Source organism: Macrobrachium nipponense, chromosome 7 (genome assembly GCF_015104395.2).
Source record: "Macrobrachium nipponense isolate FS-2020 chromosome 7, ASM1510439v2, whole genome shotgun sequence".
Taxonomy (NCBI): domain Eukaryota; kingdom Metazoa; phylum Arthropoda; class Malacostraca; order Decapoda; family Palaemonidae; genus Macrobrachium; species Macrobrachium nipponense.
In genome coordinates this window covers 97,279,058-97,301,591 of record NC_061109.1, presented here as the reverse complement: position 1 = coordinate 97,301,591, position 22,534 = coordinate 97,279,058, and the positions used below count along the sequence as shown (strand labels likewise).

General features: G+C 43.6%; 1 protein-coding gene across 1 annotated transcript in view; it reads left to right on the top strand.

The window, feature by feature from the left end:
- The first annotated feature begins 2,977 nt into the window (after window positions 1–2,977).
- LOC135217279 (probable acyl-CoA dehydrogenase 6) overlaps window positions 2,978–22,534 on the top strand; it is a 96,965-nt gene continuing 77,408 nt past the window's right edge. The window contains exons 1-2 of the mRNA XM_064253025.1: window positions 2,978–3,462; window positions 14,975–15,095. Coding sequence (XP_064109095.1) covers window positions 3,301–3,462; window positions 14,975–15,095 — 283 coding nt within the window. The 5' untranslated portion in view covers window positions 2,978–3,300. The remainder of the gene's footprint in view (window positions 3,463–14,974; window positions 15,096–22,534) is intronic.

Below are 22,534 nucleotides of genomic sequence, written 5' to 3'. Positions count from 1 at the left end.
GCAATTCTGTTATTTGTTGGTAAACCCTGTAAATCATGATGTATTTTTCCGAGCTTGGCGTGAGAAAACGAAAAAAAATTGATTTTTGTTTTGTTTTGTTTTTTGCTCCGAAAGATATCTTTAAACTCCGTGTTGCATTGTCAGCGTCATGCCTGGAAATACCAACACATTACTCACCAAAATCTTGTAGTGCTTCTTGCCTTTGGGTTAAACCTTCACATTTCCAGGATGCCCTCCAGGCAACCCCACCCCGACCTTAATTTTCCCTGGACACATCGTTCAACGTTGAGATGAACATGCCACAAAACGCAGCGCAAATAAGGGCTTCTGAAAAAGAAAGAAAGAAAGAAAAAACAATAGCGTAGTTAACAGTTGTATAGTTGTGACCAGGATCCGGTTGTGACCGTCGGACATGTGTGCCTTTCGTTCTTGTTATGAGTGTTTGGTAATCATGCCATGGGGGATGGGTTGAAAGAGGGGTAAAGACGGTGTCGGAATGAAAAATGAAAACTTACAATAAATAAATTGGATTTTCGGTATGTGATTGTATCGGGAAGAGGTGAAAGACCATTTGCTATATGAGTGGGAATCTTTGAAAAGGAATTTAGGGAAGACATTGGGGAAGATAATTGATCCTAACGCTGTCAAGATGGATGAAGGGAAAGATGAGGCCATCGGTAAGGTCGAAGGGTTACTATTTAGCGCTGACACGCAGCATTTTCCATGATCTGATATGATCAAGATGAAAATTGCTAAGAAGAATCTAATTCTTGAGTATGCAGAAAACCAGGAGAGAGAGAGAGAGAGAGAGAGAGAGAGAGAGAGAGAGAGAGAGAGAGAGAGAGAGAGAGAGAGAGGACATAATTGTCGGTCTAGGAAAAAGATTTACAGAGAAAAAATGAATATGAATTTTCAAACTAACCTGAGGTTCTCCCAGGCAGGCGCCTAACACCCAACATACCAGTGACTTTTACCCAGCAGTGAATGATTTGCTAACCTCACTCACGTAGTACTTAGATTCCTACATCTTTTACGATCTATGCGGTGGAATTGCTAACACCCTGGACTCTCACTTGAAAGAACGGGGTTCGATCTCGATGTTTCAGAAATTTAGTTCTGTGGAACAGGTTCTCATGTGTTCGTTCCCATCATTTCTCGCTGTGAAAGGGGTAAGTAGAATGAAACTTGAGTAATTCATTCGGTGCAAGGTAAGGAAGTTGGGTAAATTTAGCTGGCATGTTGGGCGCTAGGGGCCTGTCCAGGAAAAACGTCAGGTAAGCAGTACATAGGACCAGAGTAATAAAATAGATCAGTATGTTGTACTGGGACACGTCTCTTACTTTAAATATATAGCTTTTTTCCAATACGCGTTAATCCACTTTGTAGAGCTCTCTGGAAACGTATAGTAGTCTTTCAATTTTTTTTTTTTTACTTGTTCAATATTGCTTTTTTATTTTCTGTCCAACCCGTCAAAGAAGGCGTTGTTTAGCAGTGCACCTCGAAAATAAAAGACGGTGATGTAGTTTAATGTGTAAACACATACATATATATATGTACACACACACACACACACACACACACACACACACACATATATATATATATATATATATATATATATATATATATATATATATAATTCCACTATCCTTTTCTAGGTTGTACCGTCTTTAATTCATGAGTCCCAAGTTTCTTCATAACTCCTAGTTGTAACATCTTTTTTTTTAGTGATTGTTTATTTTAGCTACAGCAACAAATAGTTTTAAAAATTCTGTCATTTTCCAGAAGTAGTGTTTTAGTATGTAAATCATCCACAGACCATAGCCTGAAATAAAGCCACACGTATGTTGGCTGACAACACTGCCCAGCTTTGGACATGATGTATGAGACATACTGAAATAATTTCGTCAACGTGGAAGAGAATTTTACTCAGAAATTTCACTGCCACTGGTGAAGAATTTTTTCACAGATGGATTGCTTCTATGTATTAATTTCTGTGGCTCCATATGTATCTACGATGCTATAATTGCAGAACTTTTGCCGCGTGGATCAAAATGTCTACCAGGCCCATTCAAGGCAATGGGCAATCTGCTGTTCGCACTATTTTTTATAGCAACCCTTTTGTTAATGCAAAATATATTGTAGCGAGAAACTGCTCTCTCTACTACTACTGAGTGGTGTCAATGACGATTCTGGATTGCCTTTTGCATTGTCAGTAATCTGCTTGAATTTTTTTTCCAGATCTACTTGATGATCTTTTAACCGTGGATTCTGTATGAAGAGGCCAATCAAATCATCAGTCAGTTTCACTGGATCGTCAATCTTTTTCATTTTGTGAAGAGGATGCCGTTATTCCTTGATCCATCCTTTTTCCAAGATTTTTTTTTCTTTTTACTGTTTCAACCGTTTCTTGTCGGATAGCATTGTATAACCGAGTGGACATCGACACAAATTGATTAGCACCTTCATGTTGCCTTGGTGCTTGTTGCTTCATTTTTCATCGGCTCATGATTAACATAATCCAAAGTTAGCCTTTTACCTAGCTTTTCCCCCCAGCCACTACTGCATGTTTATTCCTGACGTTGCCATTTAATTGTTCAGTGTAGTTACCTCTCTTGAATACATGGAATATCAAACAATAATAGATCAGTTCTCTGCAATTATTTCTGTAGACAGGACATATAATGCAGAATATCTGCCATCAAGGCTGTTATGCTTTATGACCTCTTGCTTCCCACATTTTCAAATAAAGATAAAAATACTTCGGTGTACGGTAAAAATCAATAAACGTAAGGAATTGTCGTTTTTAATTCCGTCATAGTTTATCAAAATTGTGTGGGATAATTATACCAAGCTTTTATTTTTCAATCAGCTGATTGTCAAATGGGCCCATAATGAACATAGATATGATATTATTAAAGCCATCGGGCGACGCAATACTTATTTTCATTTCTCACCATCCTTGTAGGAGTAAAGTGGCCTTACGAAGTTAAGTGACAATAGGCATCATATTTTTTAGATTTAATCAAGACTGCGACTGCGTTAGTATGCAAAGCAGCATATTCAAAATATGATGGTGGTTATTATCTTAACAGAAATGTTTGAAAGATTGAACCAGGAGTACACCACAAAAGAAAAACAAAGATTTATATTTATATAAGCTTCATATCTATGACTTCTTCGCAACTAGCGACAAGAGATGGCCTTAGTGGCTTATGAAAATTTTCGAGGAAGAAGACATACGTAATCAGTCAAGGCTCAATTTCCACCTCGAAAAAGTAACCCTTAAAAGGTCAAGCAATGGCACTGGCAACGTTATCTCGAAATATATTAGTTAACGGTGCCTGGAAATCATCATTCTCCAGGTCATTGTCAGTAACACATACGAAATGTCAAAAGGCCCAGGAGGCAGAGGAATTTTATGGGAACGAGCACAGAGAATTACAAAACTCACTTAAAAAGGTTTGTATTTTTCATACTGTTAGCTAGTTGCATGGTATATTACCTCGCGTGAATACATAAATCAAATAGTAGAGATGTTACCTACTGTAGTTCCACAATTCAGTATGAGGTAGGTACTAACCTAGGTAGTAGTAGCCTAGAGTTTTTAGGGCTATACTAGCCTATGTTGTGCTAGAAAGTTTCTATACCTAGGGTAAAAAACCGCATGGTACAGGGGTGGACCATGTACGATCAATGTGTACAACCCCAAGAAAAGTACATTATACCTAATGCGTCCTGACACCGGAGTAGAGGTCTTTAGCTCCGTTTCTCACCAACAACAAGTCGCGTCTGATGCCCATCTCTGATGTCAGGACGCGTTATAATGTACTTTTTTTGGGGTTGTACACATTGATCGTACGTGGTCCACCCCTGTACCATGCGGTTTTTTACCCTAGTAGTAGAATACCTAGGTTAGCTAGGTAGGCTCAGCTAATCACACCTTTCTCATGGCTATGTACTAAGTAATCAACAATAATTGAACCACGCAGGCTTCCCTCCCCAATACGCATTCGGTCCACGGTCATGAAATCACAATGAAATGACTTCTAGGAATAGCTACAATCATGATCACGCCTCTCGCCATCACTGAGACTAATTGCATCTTTAACAATTAAATTTCTAAAACCCTAGCTGCAAACATGAACTTAGGTAAATAGTAACCAACTCACAACCACCTTATGGTGGAGGCTGTACTCTTGGCGCAGAATGCAGGACAACTTTTATTCCATGCATTTTGTTAGCTATTTGGGATCATGGTTTTGGAGGTGATATGTAAACTACCCACGATTTTCATCTGCAACTCAATTTCATCTTGCAATAACAATTTCAATCTCATCAAAACAGGTCACGTAATTACTAAGAGAACCATGGCATTTTGCCGTGAACTGACTGACGAGGAACTATGAAATGGCGCCCAAAGGCGGACTCGGGTTGAGAAGAAATATGTGCATGTATTTTTTCATGACAATTCTTGTTAGTTTGTTACTAAACATGGCAAGTTTACAGTGTTTTCCCCAGTTTTTGTGTGTGATTTCAATGTTTCAAGGCTAAGGTTCATTTTGTGAGTAGCTAAATATAATTTTATACTAGATAGGTACTGGGTCCCCTCATATCCTAGAGTTCTTGGGCCACAGTAAAGAATGAAGTTTTTTGGGTGGGGAAAAATACATAAGTGAAATGCAAAAATGGTTTTTAACTTTACCTAGCTGGGTCCTTACCTAGCCAAGAGCTTTCCCCCTCAGGACCCCCCTGGACCCCATGTAACCTAACCTAGGGTCTCAGGTTCCTTACCTAGCTAGGAGGTTTTGCTCCATTACCAAGGTTACTGGGGTCTTACTCAGCCAGGGGCTTGACCCCACTGCCTAACCTAACTTAGGGAACTGTTAAATAAAAATTATAGGGTTTTAGACTTTACCTAATCTAATTTAAGGTACCAGGGCCTTATTTAGTGGAGATGGGGTTGGGGAGGCTTTGCCCCCTCCTGGACCCACACCCAACCTAATAAGAACAATGGGTAATTCCATCACCAATAAAATTTAGGTCACCATGTCCTTACCCTTTGAATATTGTTATTTCCAAAATTTTCAATAAACCTTACCACAATCAGAATCAGAACTTGCAGAAGTATCATTGACACGTTAGAATTCCTCCTCGTAGTATTTCACTTTTTTTCTATTCACCAATGCTCCTGAGCTCCGCTCAGACAATGTGGCCCCTATGACTGTAGGATATATGAGGGAACTAGCTTCTCTAAAACCATGCCTAGTCTACTAATATGCAACCAAATGAATAACGGTTCAACCTGTTGAAATACCGTTGGCACAGAAGTAAAAGCTTTACAATGGAGAGGTAAGGATTTAAAAAAGAAATTTTAAATTAGTATTTATATTTTTTTCTAGATTTCTGAACTGCAATTACCTTAGATGATGAGTGTATGTGACAGTTTTGATCCTGTACTGAGCCAACACAGCAATTTAAGGTTACAAAGTCCCTGTGAGAATTTAACCCTTAATGGATGGACATGCTCACATGAGTAACAATAACAGGTTTTGGGTGGACAACGGAGTCACTGATGGTGAGTGACAGTATTACACACCATCGATTTGGGGGAATCAGGCGGGAAAGAGGTCCCATTACTGCTATAGCCCATAAATTCACTTAATGGCAACTTAAATCAAGAAGCAGCCGACTCGTGAGCTTAGTTGTGATCTTGACTTCATTTTATAAATTTGCTCATAAATATACCAAGGGGCTGCTGTTGGATTTATTTCTTGTCTTATATGATAGTATGTCAGTTATAAATGTAATTTTGCCAAGAAAATTCTAAAGAAATATTAGAAAAGACATGTATAAATCCAAAAAAGTTACTGCATCTTCCTTTTCGGTAAATTTACGTAAATATTTTACAACAAATATGCTCAGAATTTGCTACTGGTTATATTATCTTTTTTTAGATCGTGTGAGCTATAATTATAATTTTACAAAATATAATACAATTATTTATTAGAAAAACATGTTTAACTTGGTATAATTTACGATTGTCTTGTAAAAGAGGCACCATCTCTAAGTTTCCCTGGCCTGGGGTGCAGCAGACAGTCCCTGGTTATGGAACCCTGTTCTCGGCAGGGTGCTCATAAGTGAAAACTGCCATAAACTGAAACTTGGTCATTTATGGTGCTTATGGCGTGATAAGCGATTAATGGCGCCTCTGTTAGGTATATTATGGTGCCATAAACTACCGATTTTATGGTGCTAGACAAGCCCCATAAAACTGGATCGCCATTAACCCTTAGTGGACTGGTAACAAAATCAGTAGTACGCAGCTCCTCAGGCCGGGTAAACTTTGAGATCAGCCAGTTTATGAAGCAAACACATCAATGGAAAGAGGAAAATATACAAATGCTCATGGTGAAAGAAAAAAAAATTAAAAAATTTTTCCCTACCTTCCACTAGAAGTTGAAAATGACTATTTACAATTCCTTGTGGGGCCTCTTTTACAAGATAATCGTAAATTTTACCAACTTGTATACGAGGGCCTCAGAACCACAAGGTGGTAAACGCCACTTTTCATACAATCAACTTACCTGTCAGATATATACATAGCTAAGACTCCGTCGTCCCCGACAGAAATTCAAATTTCGCGGCACACGCTGCAGGTAGGTCAGGTGATCTACCATCCTGCCCTGGGTGGCCGGATTAGGAACCATTCCCATTTTCTATTCATATTTTTTCTGTCGCTTGGAATGTAAACAACGTTTGCAGTTCCTCCTGACTTGATTTTTGGATTTCATCGCCATCGATCTTCTGGGCTATCTTTTGCAGGGAAGTACTGGATCTTTGGTTCGGCATACGCATATTAATTTGTTTTAATAACTTTGGCTTCGAAAATTTCGAAGAATTGTTTACGTGTAACTACCGAACTTTTCGGTAGAGACTCACATAGTTTGCAAGAAGGAAAATTTTAATATTTATTCATAATAACGTGTAGTAAATGTTAGAATTAATTGAGCTAACTTCCTTCTTGAGGAAGTCAGGAACAGAATTAGTTACGCTTCCTTTAGAAGTTTTTATAGCTCTCGTACTAACGAGCAGTTAGAGCATTAACAATACTAGTAGTGTTGTATCCTCATCTCCTTCTTACTTCACAGAATCTTCAAATTCATATTGCAATTTGAAGACAAAGGAATGTAGCTCAAAATACGAGCTATTGAAAGGTAAGAAGTGATTTTAGTGTTAGTGCAGTGGAGGGTGCGTTCTGATCGGCTCTGTTTCGCTCCCAGGCCTAGACCTCTTCCAAGCTCACATACCCAGAGGAGAAGGAAAGTCGAAAGCCTTACGGAGGTTATGGAGAATCCCCACCGATCAGGCGTCCCCTCGGCAGGATCTGTAGAACGTCCCAGACTGCCAAGTTCGCCATTGGAAAGGCGTCCTAATTAGTAGAGGGTGCGTCCGATCGGCTCTGTCTCGCTCTCAGGCCTAGACCTCTGCCAAGCTCACAAGCCCAGAGGAGAAGGAAAGTCGAAAGCCTTACGGAGGTTATGGAGAATCCCCACCGATCGGGCGTTCCCTCGGCAGGATCTGTAAAACGTCCCAGACTGCCAGGGATAGCCATTGGAAAGGCATCCTTTAAAAAGTGCGTCTCTTCTTCCGTTTCTTCATCTTACATCCGAAAAGACGAAGAATGTACATGTTTGGAGTTCGGACGATCTGGCTCGTTCTCTGAAAACTAAGAGAACACTGAACGAGAGGCTGAGAGCCAGCCAGCAAGCTAGCGCGAGCCACGTTCCAACAGCCAGCAGCGAGCTGCGCTCCAACAGACTAGCGCGAGCCACGTTCCAACAGACTAGCGCAAGCCTCGTTCATACAGATAAACGCGAGCTGCGTTCCAGCAACTGAGCGCGAGCCGCGTTCCAGAACTTTTTTCTTGGCGCAAGGCGCCTTCAAAGAGAAAACAGACGGCTAGACTGAGGAGCCTTATAGTAGAGTGGCAATCAGAAGGATGCTTCCATTGAACGTTTACTGGCAAGAGGCTCGTATAACAAGACTAGCGGCGCTCGGATCTATCAGGGCGCACGGGACCTTCCACGCAAGCGGAACGTTCCAGGAGCGAGTCTCCTTTCTAGCGTGCGGAACATTCCAGGCGCGCGGAACTATCCAGACGCCAGGCGCTAGGCGCAAGGATCCAGACGCCAGGCGTCAGAATATTCCAAAATCTTCATTTGAGAGAGAGGTCAGTCGCGAGACTCCTCTTTGAGTTTTTTTAACTTGAGCAACTTTCCCCTGGCAAAAACGTGCAAAAGATGTCTCACAGGCGGCCGTTGCTTTTGTCAGAAGGATTCTGATACTAAGAGAAGCCCCTTTTCATTATTCAGAAGACTCCTGTGTTAAGCAGTTCCTCTCAATGCGGACTCTCTCCTTCATCCATGCTCTTCCCTCGTTTCGAGGAGGCAAGAGCTTTGGGAGTTTTTCTTAATAAGAATCTCATCGACGTTTGGGTATGGTGGCGGATAGGAAATATCTACTTCTTTCCGTAAACCCTAGTGAGGAACAGGAATTCTGTCTCTTCCGCGATTTATGAGGAAATCACGAAGATTTAAAAGAGTTCCTGGATTAACTTCCTTCCTTAAGGATATATATTTACTCTTTCTATCGTTCTATTAACGAAAAGAACGAAGATAGTAGAAGGTAGTAGAGTTTCTGCTGTATGAGAATACGATACGGTCAAATCATAAACACATACCGTAGTTACTTCTTTTCTGTGCAACTCAATTACCAGTATCCTTCTACGACTTTCCTAGGAAGGACTACGCTTAAAGGGATTGTTAAGACAACACCTACTTAGCTTCTAGATTTATCGAAGTCTTGTTTCGCTTAAATATGCTTTAATAACTTCCTGAAGTTCGATAATAATTTTATAAAATTCCTTTATTAAATGGAGTAGCTGGCAACTCTGGAAGAGTAAGGCCAGATGGCTAACGGAGACTGCTTTCGCTGAGAGCCTGAGACCAACGCAGTACCTTGTAGGTGTCAGTCATGAGCGGTCGGGTTTATCTCTCTCTCCTGCGGGATGGAATACTATCCGTATCTCTCCCCTATAATCGCGGTCTTAACCTCGGATTGAGGGGATAGTTAAGCTAACATAAATAGAATATTGTATGCCTTTTGCTAAGAAGCTTTCAATAAGAGAGATAGTACAACCTTTCTATGCTGTTTACCGTAGGTAACATTATTAAAGGATTCTATCGCAGCAGAACATTATGTTATATAATGCTCTCAGGCTTACGAAAGCATAGCTTATTAGAGTACCTGCTCAGAAGAAGATGGATGAGTCGGATGGGAAACATTCTCTTTGTGGCAGAACTTGTTTCCCTGAATGGACTATACTACGTATATAAAGCTTTTTCCTACTAAGAATGGAATTAACATGTGAAAGGATGTCGGGTACTATAAAGGCACAGGTGTTCTGGCACATAACCTAAAAAGAATTAGAAGGAAGCGCCAGCTTGGCGCAATGCGCCAGAAGCGCCAACCTGGCGCAATGCTCCAGAAGCGCCAGCCTGGCGCAAATTGCGCCAGAAGCGCCAGCCTGGCGCAGTGAGCCAAGAGCACCATCCAAGATTTTCTCGTTTTAGCGAGTTATTAACCTAAGAGTCCAGTAGCCTCTCGGACAGCAGGCTCGGTAACGGCAAGATTCGTTCCTGATTTCGTTACCCATTTAATCACTTAGGCCAATTCCACGACTCTCTCATATCGCAAAGAGCATCGAGAATCTCTTTTTTCGCTCCTATTTGCGTTAACAAAGACAACCTTCTCGATCGACGATAATAACTGTTAACATGTTTAACATTTATTGGAAAGAGTTGTGAGAACCTGCGGAAAGTCTTCTTCATAGATCTCTTGGTTAGGGTAGAAGTACGAACAGGCTTCCTATAGACTGCTTCCTCTTCCTCGAACCAAGAGAGGTAGCAATATACGCCATCTTTATTTTTTTTTAGAAAGGGGAATAAACTTTAGTCTTTTTTTCCCCCTAAATTTATAAATATAAATTATTTGCAGAATTTAAGATAAAGGGCCTCAAAGAAAGAGAAGATAATATTTTATGCCTCATTTTGGCCTTAGAGAGGTTGGATTCACAGAGGTCACGTTCTTCTCACAGCAAGTTTTGGAAGTCTTTTCCAAGACAGTCTGTATATTCTATCAGCATCTATTATAAATGGACCTTAACAACCTCTCCACTCTGAGTCTGTCTGCGTGCAGACTGACCAGAAGTGGACATGAATGAGAGGATTTTTCAAAGTAAATGGCAATAGTCATGGACAAGATATAGAATTGCTTCAGATTGTGCTAGAGGGAATGAGGAAACTGTCCTCTTCCGATACCTCTGTGAACCACATAGCGGTTTTTTCTTCCCTTTCAGAGGGAAGAATCACCTTTATATATATCTGCTATCAAAGAACGCAGTAAAAGGCTATACTCTGTCTCTATAAAGGGATTGGAGATAGGCGAGAGGATTAAGATCTTCCGGGATCTTATACGATACCTCAATATGACAAGAGTAGGATATCATGTACTTCTAATGGGATCTTTTTTGTGGCCACAGATTCTATGTTCCAACAAGATGGAACTGCTCCTCATCAAACTTCTTTGAGAAATTTTTATGAGAGAATTCTTTGTTTCTCTTGGTCCCAAACGATCAAGAAGACAAGTGAATTTTTTTTTTTTAAGCATTGGAATCTCGCATCAGATTCTATGGAGATTAGGCAATGGGTTCTTGCCAGCATAGTATGTCTGGCAAAAGAACTAAAACCCCCTATTCCTGATTCAATGTTTTTAGATAGAGGTTTCGTTGTCCAGGCAGGGTACTTATGTTTTCATCTACAGTAGAATGGTTAAAACGTTTGCCTACAGAGTCTTTGGAATGCGATGACAGCTCGAAATGCTTCCCAGAAGGTGTTCAGAGGGATACAATAAGGAGCTAGAAATCAGGAGTACTCCCAATTTCAGCTCGGAGTCTCCTTCGACTTCCAAGCTTCTTCCCTTCCTTCGGACAAGGATAGGGAAGATTCTGCAACGAGAAGCCCCTTCAACAGGTAAGAAGAGATCTCGTGAGCAAGGGAAGTACTCAAGAAGGATCCTCCTCGGAGGAAGACTCTTATCTCTCATACTGTTAGATATCCTATCGTATACTGGATGTAGCTGACTACAATCACCTCCCCTTGCCGGAGAGGCCAAAGCTCAAAGTGGAAGAATTTCTTCCACCCTTCTCCAGTCTTATGATTTACTATTGTGGATGTTCAGGACTTTCGGACAATGTAGCGCCAACCAGGAGCCTTATGCTACAAAACAGGCGTAAAAAACACCAAGCCAAGGGCAGACAGCCCAAGAACAACTGTTCATTGTCCTGATGAGGAGAAAGACACCCGGCCTACAACCTGACACAGATACGCTAGATGCGAACATATAGGACAGATAAGAGTGTCCGATGTGGACATTGCCAGACATCCTCGAGACTCTACCAAGCTCGAAGCTCCGGCAAGTGGGGAGGAGCCAACCAGGCGCGAGGCGCCAGGCAGGAGCGAGGCGCCAGGCAGGCGTGAGATACCAGCCAGCCGCGAAGCTCCAGGCAGGCGCAAGCCGCCAGCCAGGCGCGAGGTGCCAGGCAGGCACAAAGCGCCAACCTGGCGCGAGGCGCCAGCTAGGCGCGAGCAGCCAGCCAGGCGCAAGCCAGGCTCTAGGCGCGAATCTCCAGCTAAGGCGCGAGGCGTCAACCAGATGCGAGGCGCCAGTCAAGCGAAAGGTACCAGACAAGCGCTAGGCGCCAAACAAGAGCGAAGCACCAGCCAGGCGCGAGGTTCCTGCCATGCTTCAGGCTTCAGTCGGGAGAGATCCATTTCAAGAAAGCCCTGGTCTTCTTTGAAACATGGAGATCTCCTAAGCACTTCATAAGTGACTTGATTCCTTCAAACAGCTGAGAATTAAAAGCGCAGGAAGTGCGCGCTTTTGCAAATTCTTGTTCTTTGCATAACAATATGTCATATAAGACATTTTAGCTGTTGTACGGTAGAGGTAACTCTGTGTTGACTTCTCATTACACAAAGGATGTCAAGTTAACCTACGAGAGATCCTTCTCTTTTGGTTTATACGTTTCTGCGGATACGTTACTGGGATAAGGAGCCGACACTGATCCTTAACTTTGAGTTAAAGTTTTTTAACTTAGTGAAATTATTGGGGTTTTTGAAAGGAGTGTGGGGATAACTCTTTTCAATTTGAGCGCGAACCCTCGTGTTAGGATCAGGTGATCGGGATCGGTGTTGCGCTCCTTCATAAAGTGTATTGTCATAGAAGTGGTCCAGTACCCATTGACAAAGTCCTTTCAGGCTCTGCCGAGTAAGCGGTTCATACCCCATCGGCATACCCACAAGAACTCTTAGCCATAGATCACATATCTCGCTAAAGTCTTGAGGTGATGCAGACTACCGGGCAACAGCCACGAAGTCTACCACCTATCAGATAGGAACCAAGGTTTATTTATACCTACAACATATGTTGTTTACCTGTCTATTCCATGTTAGCTGTCTCTTACCCTCCACCAAAGGGTGTCAATCAGCTATGTATATATCTGACAGGTAAGTTGGTTGTATGAAAATGATATTGTTATAATACAATAAAGTTTCATACATACTTACCTGGCAGATATATACGATTAATGGCCCACCCAGCCTCCCCGCGGAGATAGGTGGAAGAGAAAAAATATGAATAGAAAAACGGGTAATGGTTCTTCCTAATTGCCTGCCACCCAGGGCAGGTACGGTAGATCACCTGACCTACCTGCAGCGTGTGCCGCGAAATTTGAATTTCTGTCGGGGACGACGGAGTCTTAGCTATGTATATATCTGCCAGGTAAGTATGTATGAAACTTTATTGTATTATAACAATATCATTTTTAAAAAATGAGTAAATTGCCCTCAAAGTCTAGCATTCATTACTCGGCTTCTAAGAAAGATATTGATTTAAACTAAGTTTCATATGAAAGCCCTACCCTTTATAACTTTTTGGTGAAAAAAAAAAAAAATTGTAGGGTGCGCTTGTGCGCTAGCATTCAAAATGTATGCCTAACCCCTCACATTTGTGTATATTTTATTCATAACCAGCACTTAAACCATAATTAAATGTGTAAAAGGATAATAAAGTGTTATTATATTTGTGTTATAACAGCAATAGATGTAATACCGTAATAATAATATTAATAATAATAATACATATTAAAAAAATATAATATAAAAATAATATCAATAATAATGGTAATACAGTAATATTGGTTAATAATATTGATAATAATAATAATGATGATAAAATGTGTACTCACCATGAAAATACTTTCGTGGTATAACAATCATGGATGTTATACTGATGATGATGATGATGATGATAGGAGTTTTGATAATATTACTAATAATAATAGCAAATAATAATGATAATACGGTAATATTAGTAATAATGATGTTGACCATGATAACATTCCATCATCATAATGTTTAGCCATTAAAATAATCACCATCAATATCATAATAATAATCAAACAAAAAAATTATAGAGAAATAATACTATTACACTCACTACTACTTCTCTAAGAGAAGCAAATATTTTAATTACTCACCATGAAAATACTGTACATCCGCTAAAGAACTTGAAAATAAGGGGAGGTTGGGAATGTAAATAATAGCGGATATTGTAAACTGTGCGGTGATTGGCCGACACTTACGGACGCCTTATGGGGAAAAATGTTGATTGGCTTAGAACTGACTACCCGCTTAGTGACGCGCACTCTCATTGGCTCACTCTTGAGCTGCGAACGTGCTTCCTTGTGGTTCTAACCGAGCTCTTATGAGGCTGTAACCTCTGCACAACACAATGTTCATTCATGTAGACAAAATCGATAATTCCTACTGCTCAAGTAGGGATTTTGACCTTTTTGAAACTCTGAATAGCATAGAAATGCAACAAATAGACAGAGGAAACGTTGCCAAATCTACTGGTACGCCTAACTCAATATTGGTGGGGGTGGCGTTTACAACTCTGTGGTTCTGAGGCCCTCATATATTTTTTCTAATAAATAATTTTGTTTTATTTTGTAAAATTATAATTACAGCTCACACAATATCAGAACGGATAAGAAATAAAATCAGTAACAAATTCGTAGCATATTAAAAAAAAATATTACATAAATTACAGAGAATGAAGATTCAGTAACTTTTTTTATTTATACATGTTTTTTCTAATATTTCTTTGCACTTTTCTTTGCAAAAGTACATTTACAACTGGCATGCTATCGTAAAAGACAAGAACTAAAACAGCAGCAGCCCTTTGGTATACTATTTATGAGGAAATTTATAATAAGACGTCATAATGAGACACAGAAGCAGTACATTTCCCCTAGAAGTCAAGATCACTACTAAGTTTGCATGAGCTTCTGAGTCTTTGTTTTAGCCAGTGTAAAAGTTGCCATTAGTGAATTTATGGGCTATAGAAGAATTGGCACCTCTTTTCTGCCCGATTCTTTCCAAATCATTGGTGCTTAATGATGCTTATCTACAGGGTCAATCCATCCATCACCCCAAACCTGTTATTACAACTCCTGAGAAGCTATCTGCCCATTAAGGGTTAACCGAGTCTGCCGATAACCAGGGACTGCCTGTGTTGATTTTTTATTCCATCCATTAAGGGTTAAATAGGTATGGTGCCCCTTTGGGAGTAGAGTTTATGTAATGTAACAATTAAGATTGGTTGTGGCACTCTGGGTTCAGTTTAGGCAGATGACAACACTCCTGTGACAGTGTTGGTACCTTAAAATGACTTAGGAAAATTAACCAGTGAATCCTGACTATAAGGATGTACGTATTTATCATAGTTTAAACACAGTAGTATTTTTACTGTGCAGTCTTGTTTCTAATAGGAAATTATTGTTTTTCAGCTGATTGCAACTGAGATTAACCCTCATGTTGATAAATGGGAAGCAGAAGGACAGTTTCCTGCCCATGAAGTTTTCAAGAAGCTTGGCCAGGCTGGATTTTTAGGAGTCACTAAACCAGAAGGTGTTGTAACTGAATATCTAATTTGTTCATGAAACTTACCTGACAGATATATATATAGCTGTATTCTCCGAAGTCCGACAGAATTTCAAAACTCGCGGCACACGCAGTGGGCGGCCAGGTGGTAGTACCCATTCCCGCCGCTGGGAGGCGGATATCAGGAACCATTCCCATTTTCTATTCATATTTTTTTCTGTCGCCGGTCGGTAAACACCTGTTTACAGACCTCGCCCAGGATTTTTTGGATTTGACTCGGTTCTAAGTATCTGGATTGACTTTTGGTTTTGACTCTGGATTGTTGGATTGGCATACGCGATAGTGGACTGTTTTTGGATTTTGGATTGGCTTTTCTGTGAACGTGATGTCGGGATCAAGTTTCAGTGAGCCTTCAGAGTGTGTGAGAAGTGATTGCAAGGTGAGGCTACCGAAATCATCGGTAGACCCCCACACAGTATGTATGGGGTGTAGGGGGCATGTTTGTTTGTTGGATGATCGTTGCATTGAATGCAAAAGTTTGACTGATGATGGATGGAAGGTGTATGAGTCCTATCGGCGTAAGTTGGAGCGCGATAGGATCAGGAGGTCTTCCTCCAAGAGCGGTTCTACGAAAGGTAAGGGAAGTAACATTTCTCCTATTTTAACACCAGTAGAATTTGCTTCACCTAATCCTGTGTTGTTGCCTGAGGGCCCTAGTTCTGTGTCTGGAGAAGGTAATGCCCTTTCTCTGATTCTAGAGTCGTTACGCACTCTAGAGTCCAAAGTGTTGGCCCTAGAAAACGGCATCCAAGTAAAGTGGGGTGTGATCGTGCCCCTAGATGTTCGTGGAGGGGGCGTCAGATCGGCCCCATAATGCCTCTAGGTCTAGACCTCTGTCGGACTCCCAGGACTCAGGGAGTGGGCATGCGAAAGCCGCAAGAGGGTTACGGGGGCTCCCCACCGATCTGGCGTCCCTTCGGCAGGACCTGTTGCTAGTTCCCAGGCTGCCAAGGAGCGTGCTCAGGCTCGCATCCTTAAGGACTGTTTTTCGTCCTCCGAGGCGCCCTCCCCGCGCAAGGGGTGGAGCGCTCGGAGAGACTCGCGTCCGTTGAAAAGGACTTTTCCTATGGGAGGACGCTTTACGTCCCCTCTCTCCGCTATCGTTGCAAGTCTTCCCTGCGGGTCGTATGCCGCGTTTCCTCCACAGAAGAGAGGTAGGACGTTTCGTCCGAGGACGACGCTGAGAACGCGCTTCTCTCGAGACCTCGGTAGAGGCAGGTTGCTGTACCTGTGAGAAGGAAGGAGGCGTCCCCTCGCCCCTCGTCTTCCTCGCAGGCGCAGCCTTCACCTCCTCTCGTTTCTTCGCCAACGAAGAGTATCTTGTGTCTCTTCAAGACCAATTGTCGGCCTTAATGGCTCAGAAGACTCGCCCAGCAGCAGTTGAGCCTAAACGTAGGAAGGACGCTAGACTGCCTGTCAAGAGGACGAGGCAGTCCCCTTCTCCGTCTCCTCGTTCGTCTCTGTCTCCGCTTGCTTCTCCTTCGGAGCTTCCTTGTTCTCGTTATGCGGTAGGAAGTCTCGTGGACAGGACGCTTTTCTTCCCTCTCGACGTCCTGATCAGCCCGCGCGTCAGGATGCCTTTTGAGGACGCTTTTGAAGACGCTCGGCAGGGACGCTTTTTGAAAGACGCTCGTCGGGATGTTTGCTGACGCTTTGCCTGTTGAGAAGGCTTTCGAGAGCGCCAGAAGGACGCTTTGAAAGCGAAAGCTGGACGCTTGAGCGGAAAGCGTAAGGACGCTCCTCGAGAGCGAGTAAGAGTAGCCTCTCTTGACGCGCAGCGCGGTCAAGACGCTCTTCGTGGTTCGAGCTCTAAGGATCGACAGAAGGTCGGTCGCTTTGAAGAGGCTGATATTAGTCATCCTCGAAAGCCTTTGTTGAAGGCTAGACCCGTTGGGCGCACGCCCTCTCCAGAGGTTCAATCTCCTTTGCCTCTTCGGGAGGAGGAGAGCTTAGTAGTCCGGCGGACTCAGTTGAGGAGGAACAGCCGTCAGTTTCGTCGGTATCCGACTACAAGGTGCTGGTTCGACTGTTACGCTCTTCTTTTGGTGAGAAGTTCCAGCCTGCAGCTCCCAAGTCTCCACCCTCTCAGTTTTCGTCATCGAAGTCGTGCAAGGTTCCGGAGTTTGTGGAGATGAAAACTTCCTTGTCCACTAAGAGAGCGTTCAAGAAGTTGCAGGATTGGATGGAACGTCGGAAGGATCAGGGCAAGTCGACTTTCGCCCTTCCGCCTTCAAGACTCAGTGGGAAAGGCGGCATTTGGTATGAGACCAAAGGTGAAGTAGGAGTTAAGATACCCGTCGTCTTCCCAAGGGGACTTTGCTAGTCTGGTCGATGCACAGAAGAGGTCTCTTTATCGACCGCTAAGAATTTCGTGGACCACCAACGGAGATTGACCATCACATGAAATGTCTGTTAAGGACTCTGGAAGTCTTTAACTTTCTAGACTGGTGCCTGGGAGTCCTGGATCTTCAATCTAGGAGTCCTGACTCTTTGAGTCTGGGGGAGCTGTCCAATGTGTTATCTTGCATGGACAAGGCCGTCAGGGATGGTTCGGAAGAGTTTTGTTTCTCATTTCGGCACTGCTTTTCTCAAGAAGAGAGGGCGCTTTTCTGCAATTTTACAGCTAGGTCTGTTTCTTCATCGCAGAAAGCGGAGCTTCTCTTTGCACACTCCCCTTTCCGAGCCATCTCTTCCCCCAGGCTATGGTAAAGGACCTGGCAGTGAGCCTACAAGAGAAGGCTACCCAGGACCTCTTGGCCCAGTCTTCAAGACGTCCCCCCCCGCAGTCCCCTACCACGTCGTCTTTTGGACGACCTCCCCTAGGAAGGTTAAACCCTTTCGTGGCGCTCCTTCCCCTCGAGAGCTGCTCCTCGAGGGAGAGGGCTTGCAAGAGGAAGAGGTTCCTTCAAACCTAAATCCTCTAAGTGAGAAGATAGTCCTTTCAATGCCGGTCGGAGCCAGGCTAAAGTTCTTTGCGGGGGCGTGGAGAGAGATAGGATACAGATGCGTGGTCCCTCAAGATAGTGGAACAGGGGTACAAGATCCCCTTTGTGGACCCTCCTCCTCTATCTACAACTCCCAGAGATCTTTCCCCGTCGTATCAAGGGGAGAAACATCAGGTTCTTTTAGATCTTTTAGATCAAAATGATCAAGAAAAGTGTGGTGGAGCAGGTCTTAGACCTGGGGTCACCAGGATATTACAACAGACTTTTCCTGGTACCAAAGAGCAGTCGTCGGGGTGGCGTCCAGTCTTGGACGTAAGCAGCCTGAATCTTTTCATAGAAAAGAAAAAATTCAAGATGGAAACACCTCAGTCGGTTCTAGGAGCCTTAAGACCGGGCGACTGGATGGTGTCCTTGGACCTACAGGACGCATACTTTCACGTGCCTATCCACCCTCTTTCAAGAAAGTTTCTGAGGTTTATGCTAAGGGACAAAGTTTTGGCATTCCCGAGCCCTTTGTTTCGGTTTAGCACGGCTTCCGATGGTTTTTATTTCCATGCTCCATGAAGAACGTAGCGAGATGGTTACATTCTGCAGGAATAAGAGTGTCCCTGTATCTCGACGAGTTGGCTTATCAGAGCATCGTCAGAAGAAAGGTGTCTGAAGGACCTTCACTTCACGTTAGCCTTGGCGAGGTCCCTGGGACTTCTGGTCAACCTCGAAAAGTCGCATCTGACCCCAACACAGTCCATCGTGTATCTGGGGATTCAGATGGATTCAGTGGCTTTCGAGCGTTTCCATCCCAGGAAACGACAGCTGCAAGGCTTAGAGAGAGTTTCGGCCTTCCTGGGGAAGGAAGCTTGCTCGGCGAGGGAGTGGATGAGTCTGCTGGGGACCATTTCCTCGCTGGAAAAGTTTTGTTTCCCTGGGAAGACTACACCTCAGACCTCTCCAGTTTTTCTTAGCAGACGAATGGAGAGTCAGAGAGGATCTGGATTGCGACCTTTTTTTGATCACCAAATCGGTGAAGAACCATCTAAGATGGTGGTTAGATCCTCGGAAGTTTCGAGAGGGGTTGTGCCTGAAAGCTTCTGACCCCCCCCCCCCCCCCCCCCCCCGTCCCGACCTAGTGTTGTTTTCCGACGCCTCGGTGTCGGGTAGTGGGGAGCAACACTAGGAGGGGAGGAAGTGTCAGGCACCTGGAGGGGGGAACAGGTGTGTCCTGGCACATCAATGTGAAGGAACTAGCGGCGGTTTTTTGGTTTTTCTGGCGCTACAGTTCTTCCAGCAAAAGGTTGCAGAGAAAGTGGTCCAAGTCAACTCGGACAACACCACAGCCCTTGCGTACCTAAAGAATCAGGGAGGTACACACTCCCGTCCTCTATTTTATTTAGCGAGGGAGATTCTGCTGTGGGCAGATGCGAGACGGATCAGGATCCTGACGAGATTTATCGCAGGAGTCCAGAACGTCAGAGCAGACCTTCTCAGCCGACAGGATCAGATCCTGCCGACGGAATGGACGTTGCACAGGACGTCTGTCGAGAGCTCTGGAGACTGTGGGGGGGCGTCCGTTAGTCGACCTATTTGCGACGTCGAGAACGAAGAGGTTGCCTCTTTATTGCTCCCCTGTGTTGGATCCGGGAGCAGTCGCTATAGACGCTCTGCTCTGGGACTGGACGAACCTGGACTTGTATGCCTTCCCGCCATTCAAGATCATGGGGGAAGTAGTAAGGAAGTTCGCGCATCGGATTGGACGAGGTTGACCCTATCGCCCGATGTGGCCCGCGAAGGAATGGTTCACGGAGGTAATGTCCTTCATCATAGACTTTCCGAGGACGTTGCCCTGGAGGAAAGATCTAACTCAGACAGCCCCACTTCGCAAGATCATCACCGAAACCTCTCCGCTCTGGGTCTGACTGCGTTCAGACTATCGAAAAGTTGGCCAGAGCGAGAGGTTTTTCTAAAGCAGCTGCGAAGGCGATCGCCAACGCAAGGAGGACTTCCTCGAGAGCTGTTTACCAGTCGAAGTGGTGGCTTCCTTCAGGGCATGGTGTAGAAAGGAGGGAATTTCCTCTTCACTACCTCTGTGCCAGATAGCCGATTTCCTGCTATTTTTAAGAAATGTGCAGAAGCTGGCTGTCTCCCGACCATCAAGGGATATAAGAGTATGCTGTCAGCAGTCTTCACGACACAGAGGCCTAGACCTGTCTGACAACAGAGATCTTCACGATCTCCTGAGATCATTTGAGACGTCCAAGATACCTTAGGCGAGGCCTCCTTCTTGGAACTTAGATTTAGTCCTTAGGACTGTTGATGTCGAGTCCTTTCGAACCTCTCCATGAAGCGTCTCTTAGGAACTTGACGAAGAAGGCTCTTTTCCTAACTGCTCTGGCGACGGCGAAGAGAGTTAGCGAAATTCAAGCCATTTGTAAGCGAGTGGGCTTCAAAGGTGACAATGCGGTCTGCTCTTTGAGTCCCACTTTCTTAGCAAAGAATGAAAACCCGTCTAACCTTGGCCAAGGAGCTTTGAAATTAAGGTTATGGACAAGCCTTGTGGGCCAAGAACCTGAGAGAGCCCTGTGCCCTGTCAGGGCTCTAAAGTTTTATGTCCACAAGACTAAGGAGGTACGAGGTCCCTCAGATAATCTGTGGTGTTCGGTTTAAACGGCCCGATATACCATTATCCAAGAATGCTTTGGCGTTCTTTCTGAGGGACGTGATTAAAGAGGCTCATTCGTCTTACCAGAAGACCGATTTGAGCCTCTTGCGAGTGAAAGCTCACGAGGTCAGAGCTGTCGCAACCTCGCTTGCCTTCCAAAGGAACATGTCGATCAAGGACATCCTTGACGCCACCTTTTGGAGGAGCAATTTCAGTATTCCGCCTCACACTACTTGAGAGATGTGAGAACGATATACGAGGACTGTTGTTCTTCTTGGGCCCATACGTTCTGCAGACACAGTCTTGGGGGCTGAAGGTAGCTTCTCTTCCTATCCTTAGTTTATGTTTGGTAGTTTTTAGTTGTTGTGTTTTTGTTGGTTTGTGAGTCTTTGGTGAAGACCTCCCATCTCTTAACTTAGTGTTCAGGGGGTCTTGGATAGTTGGTCAGGTGGTGGTCAGTTGCTTCGTTGCCCTCATATGTATGGCTCTATGCTCTTGTCACATTGAGGTCACGTCCCCGTTGACAGAGCATCCAGAGCGCACCAGCATACAGATCTCCCACCTGGCTGGCAACTCCTGATTAAGCACAAGCAGGCTTAAGTGACAGTAATCACAGAGTCTACTTTGCTAACAGGTGAGGAACCAAGGTGTACATCATCTACTTAATTTAAGTTTCCTACAAATCCTATTCTGTCTCTTCCCACCATCCGAAGGTGGGATTCAGCTATATATATATCTGTCAGGTAAGTTTCATGAACAAAATGTTATTGTTATAATACAATTAAGTTTGTTCATACTTACCTGGCAGATATATATAATTAAGTGCCTACCCCACCTTACCCTCAGGAGACAGTGGCACTGATAAAAATATGAATAGAAAATGGGAATGGTTCCATGATAATTCCGCCTCCAGCGGCGGGACATGGGTACTACCACCTGGCCGCCCACTGCGTGTGCCGCGAGTTTTGAAATTCTGTCGGACTTCGGAGAATACAGCTATATATATATCTGCCAGGTAAGTATGAACAACTTAATTGTATTATAACAATAACATTTTATCACTGAGTATTCTATTTTAAAGAACTTGTGTATCCACAGTGTACAAACACATCTGTTCCTACATGATATAGAACCCTTAGTCCTTTACGTTAGGAATTACTTTCAGTGCAGGCTGGAATACAGTCATTAAATTCTTGAATAAGGTGGTTAGGCAGTACAGTCGTCCCCTCGCATTTGCGGGGGATGCATACCAGACCCTGCAGCGAATAGTTAGAACCTGCAAATAGTTGGAATCCCTATAAAAATGCTTAAAACCTCCATTGTTCCGATACGTAATACAAACCCTCGGTCCTTTAACAATAGGGAAAAGGTAACTAGCGGCAGCTGGGACGGTCGTAAGCTTCGAACAAGGGGAGAACGGTAGTTAACTGCTGTCCGATCGTGCGCGCCGCCCACGCGCACGAGAGGTGAAGAATCACTTTGCTTTCGGCCGCGGGTGTGAAGGACGTGTTCGTCATCGCTCTGCCGCGTCATCGTCGTATGCTTTGTTATATGTGTTTTCTACTAATGGTTTGGTTTGACTTGAAATGAAACTGTAAGTACACTGTTTTCATTTTTCATTACTTAATTATGAATCAACATGGAGCTATCGCCGTAGAGACGGCGATTTCCGCTCTTTTCATGAATTGAAACCTTGAATTATGTCTCGGTGCCGATGGCGGGCGCACTCGCGCCGAGTCATGTATTTTGGGCGAAAGTGTGTAATTGAAAGATGTAAGTACTCTTTTTCATTATATTTTTGCCCT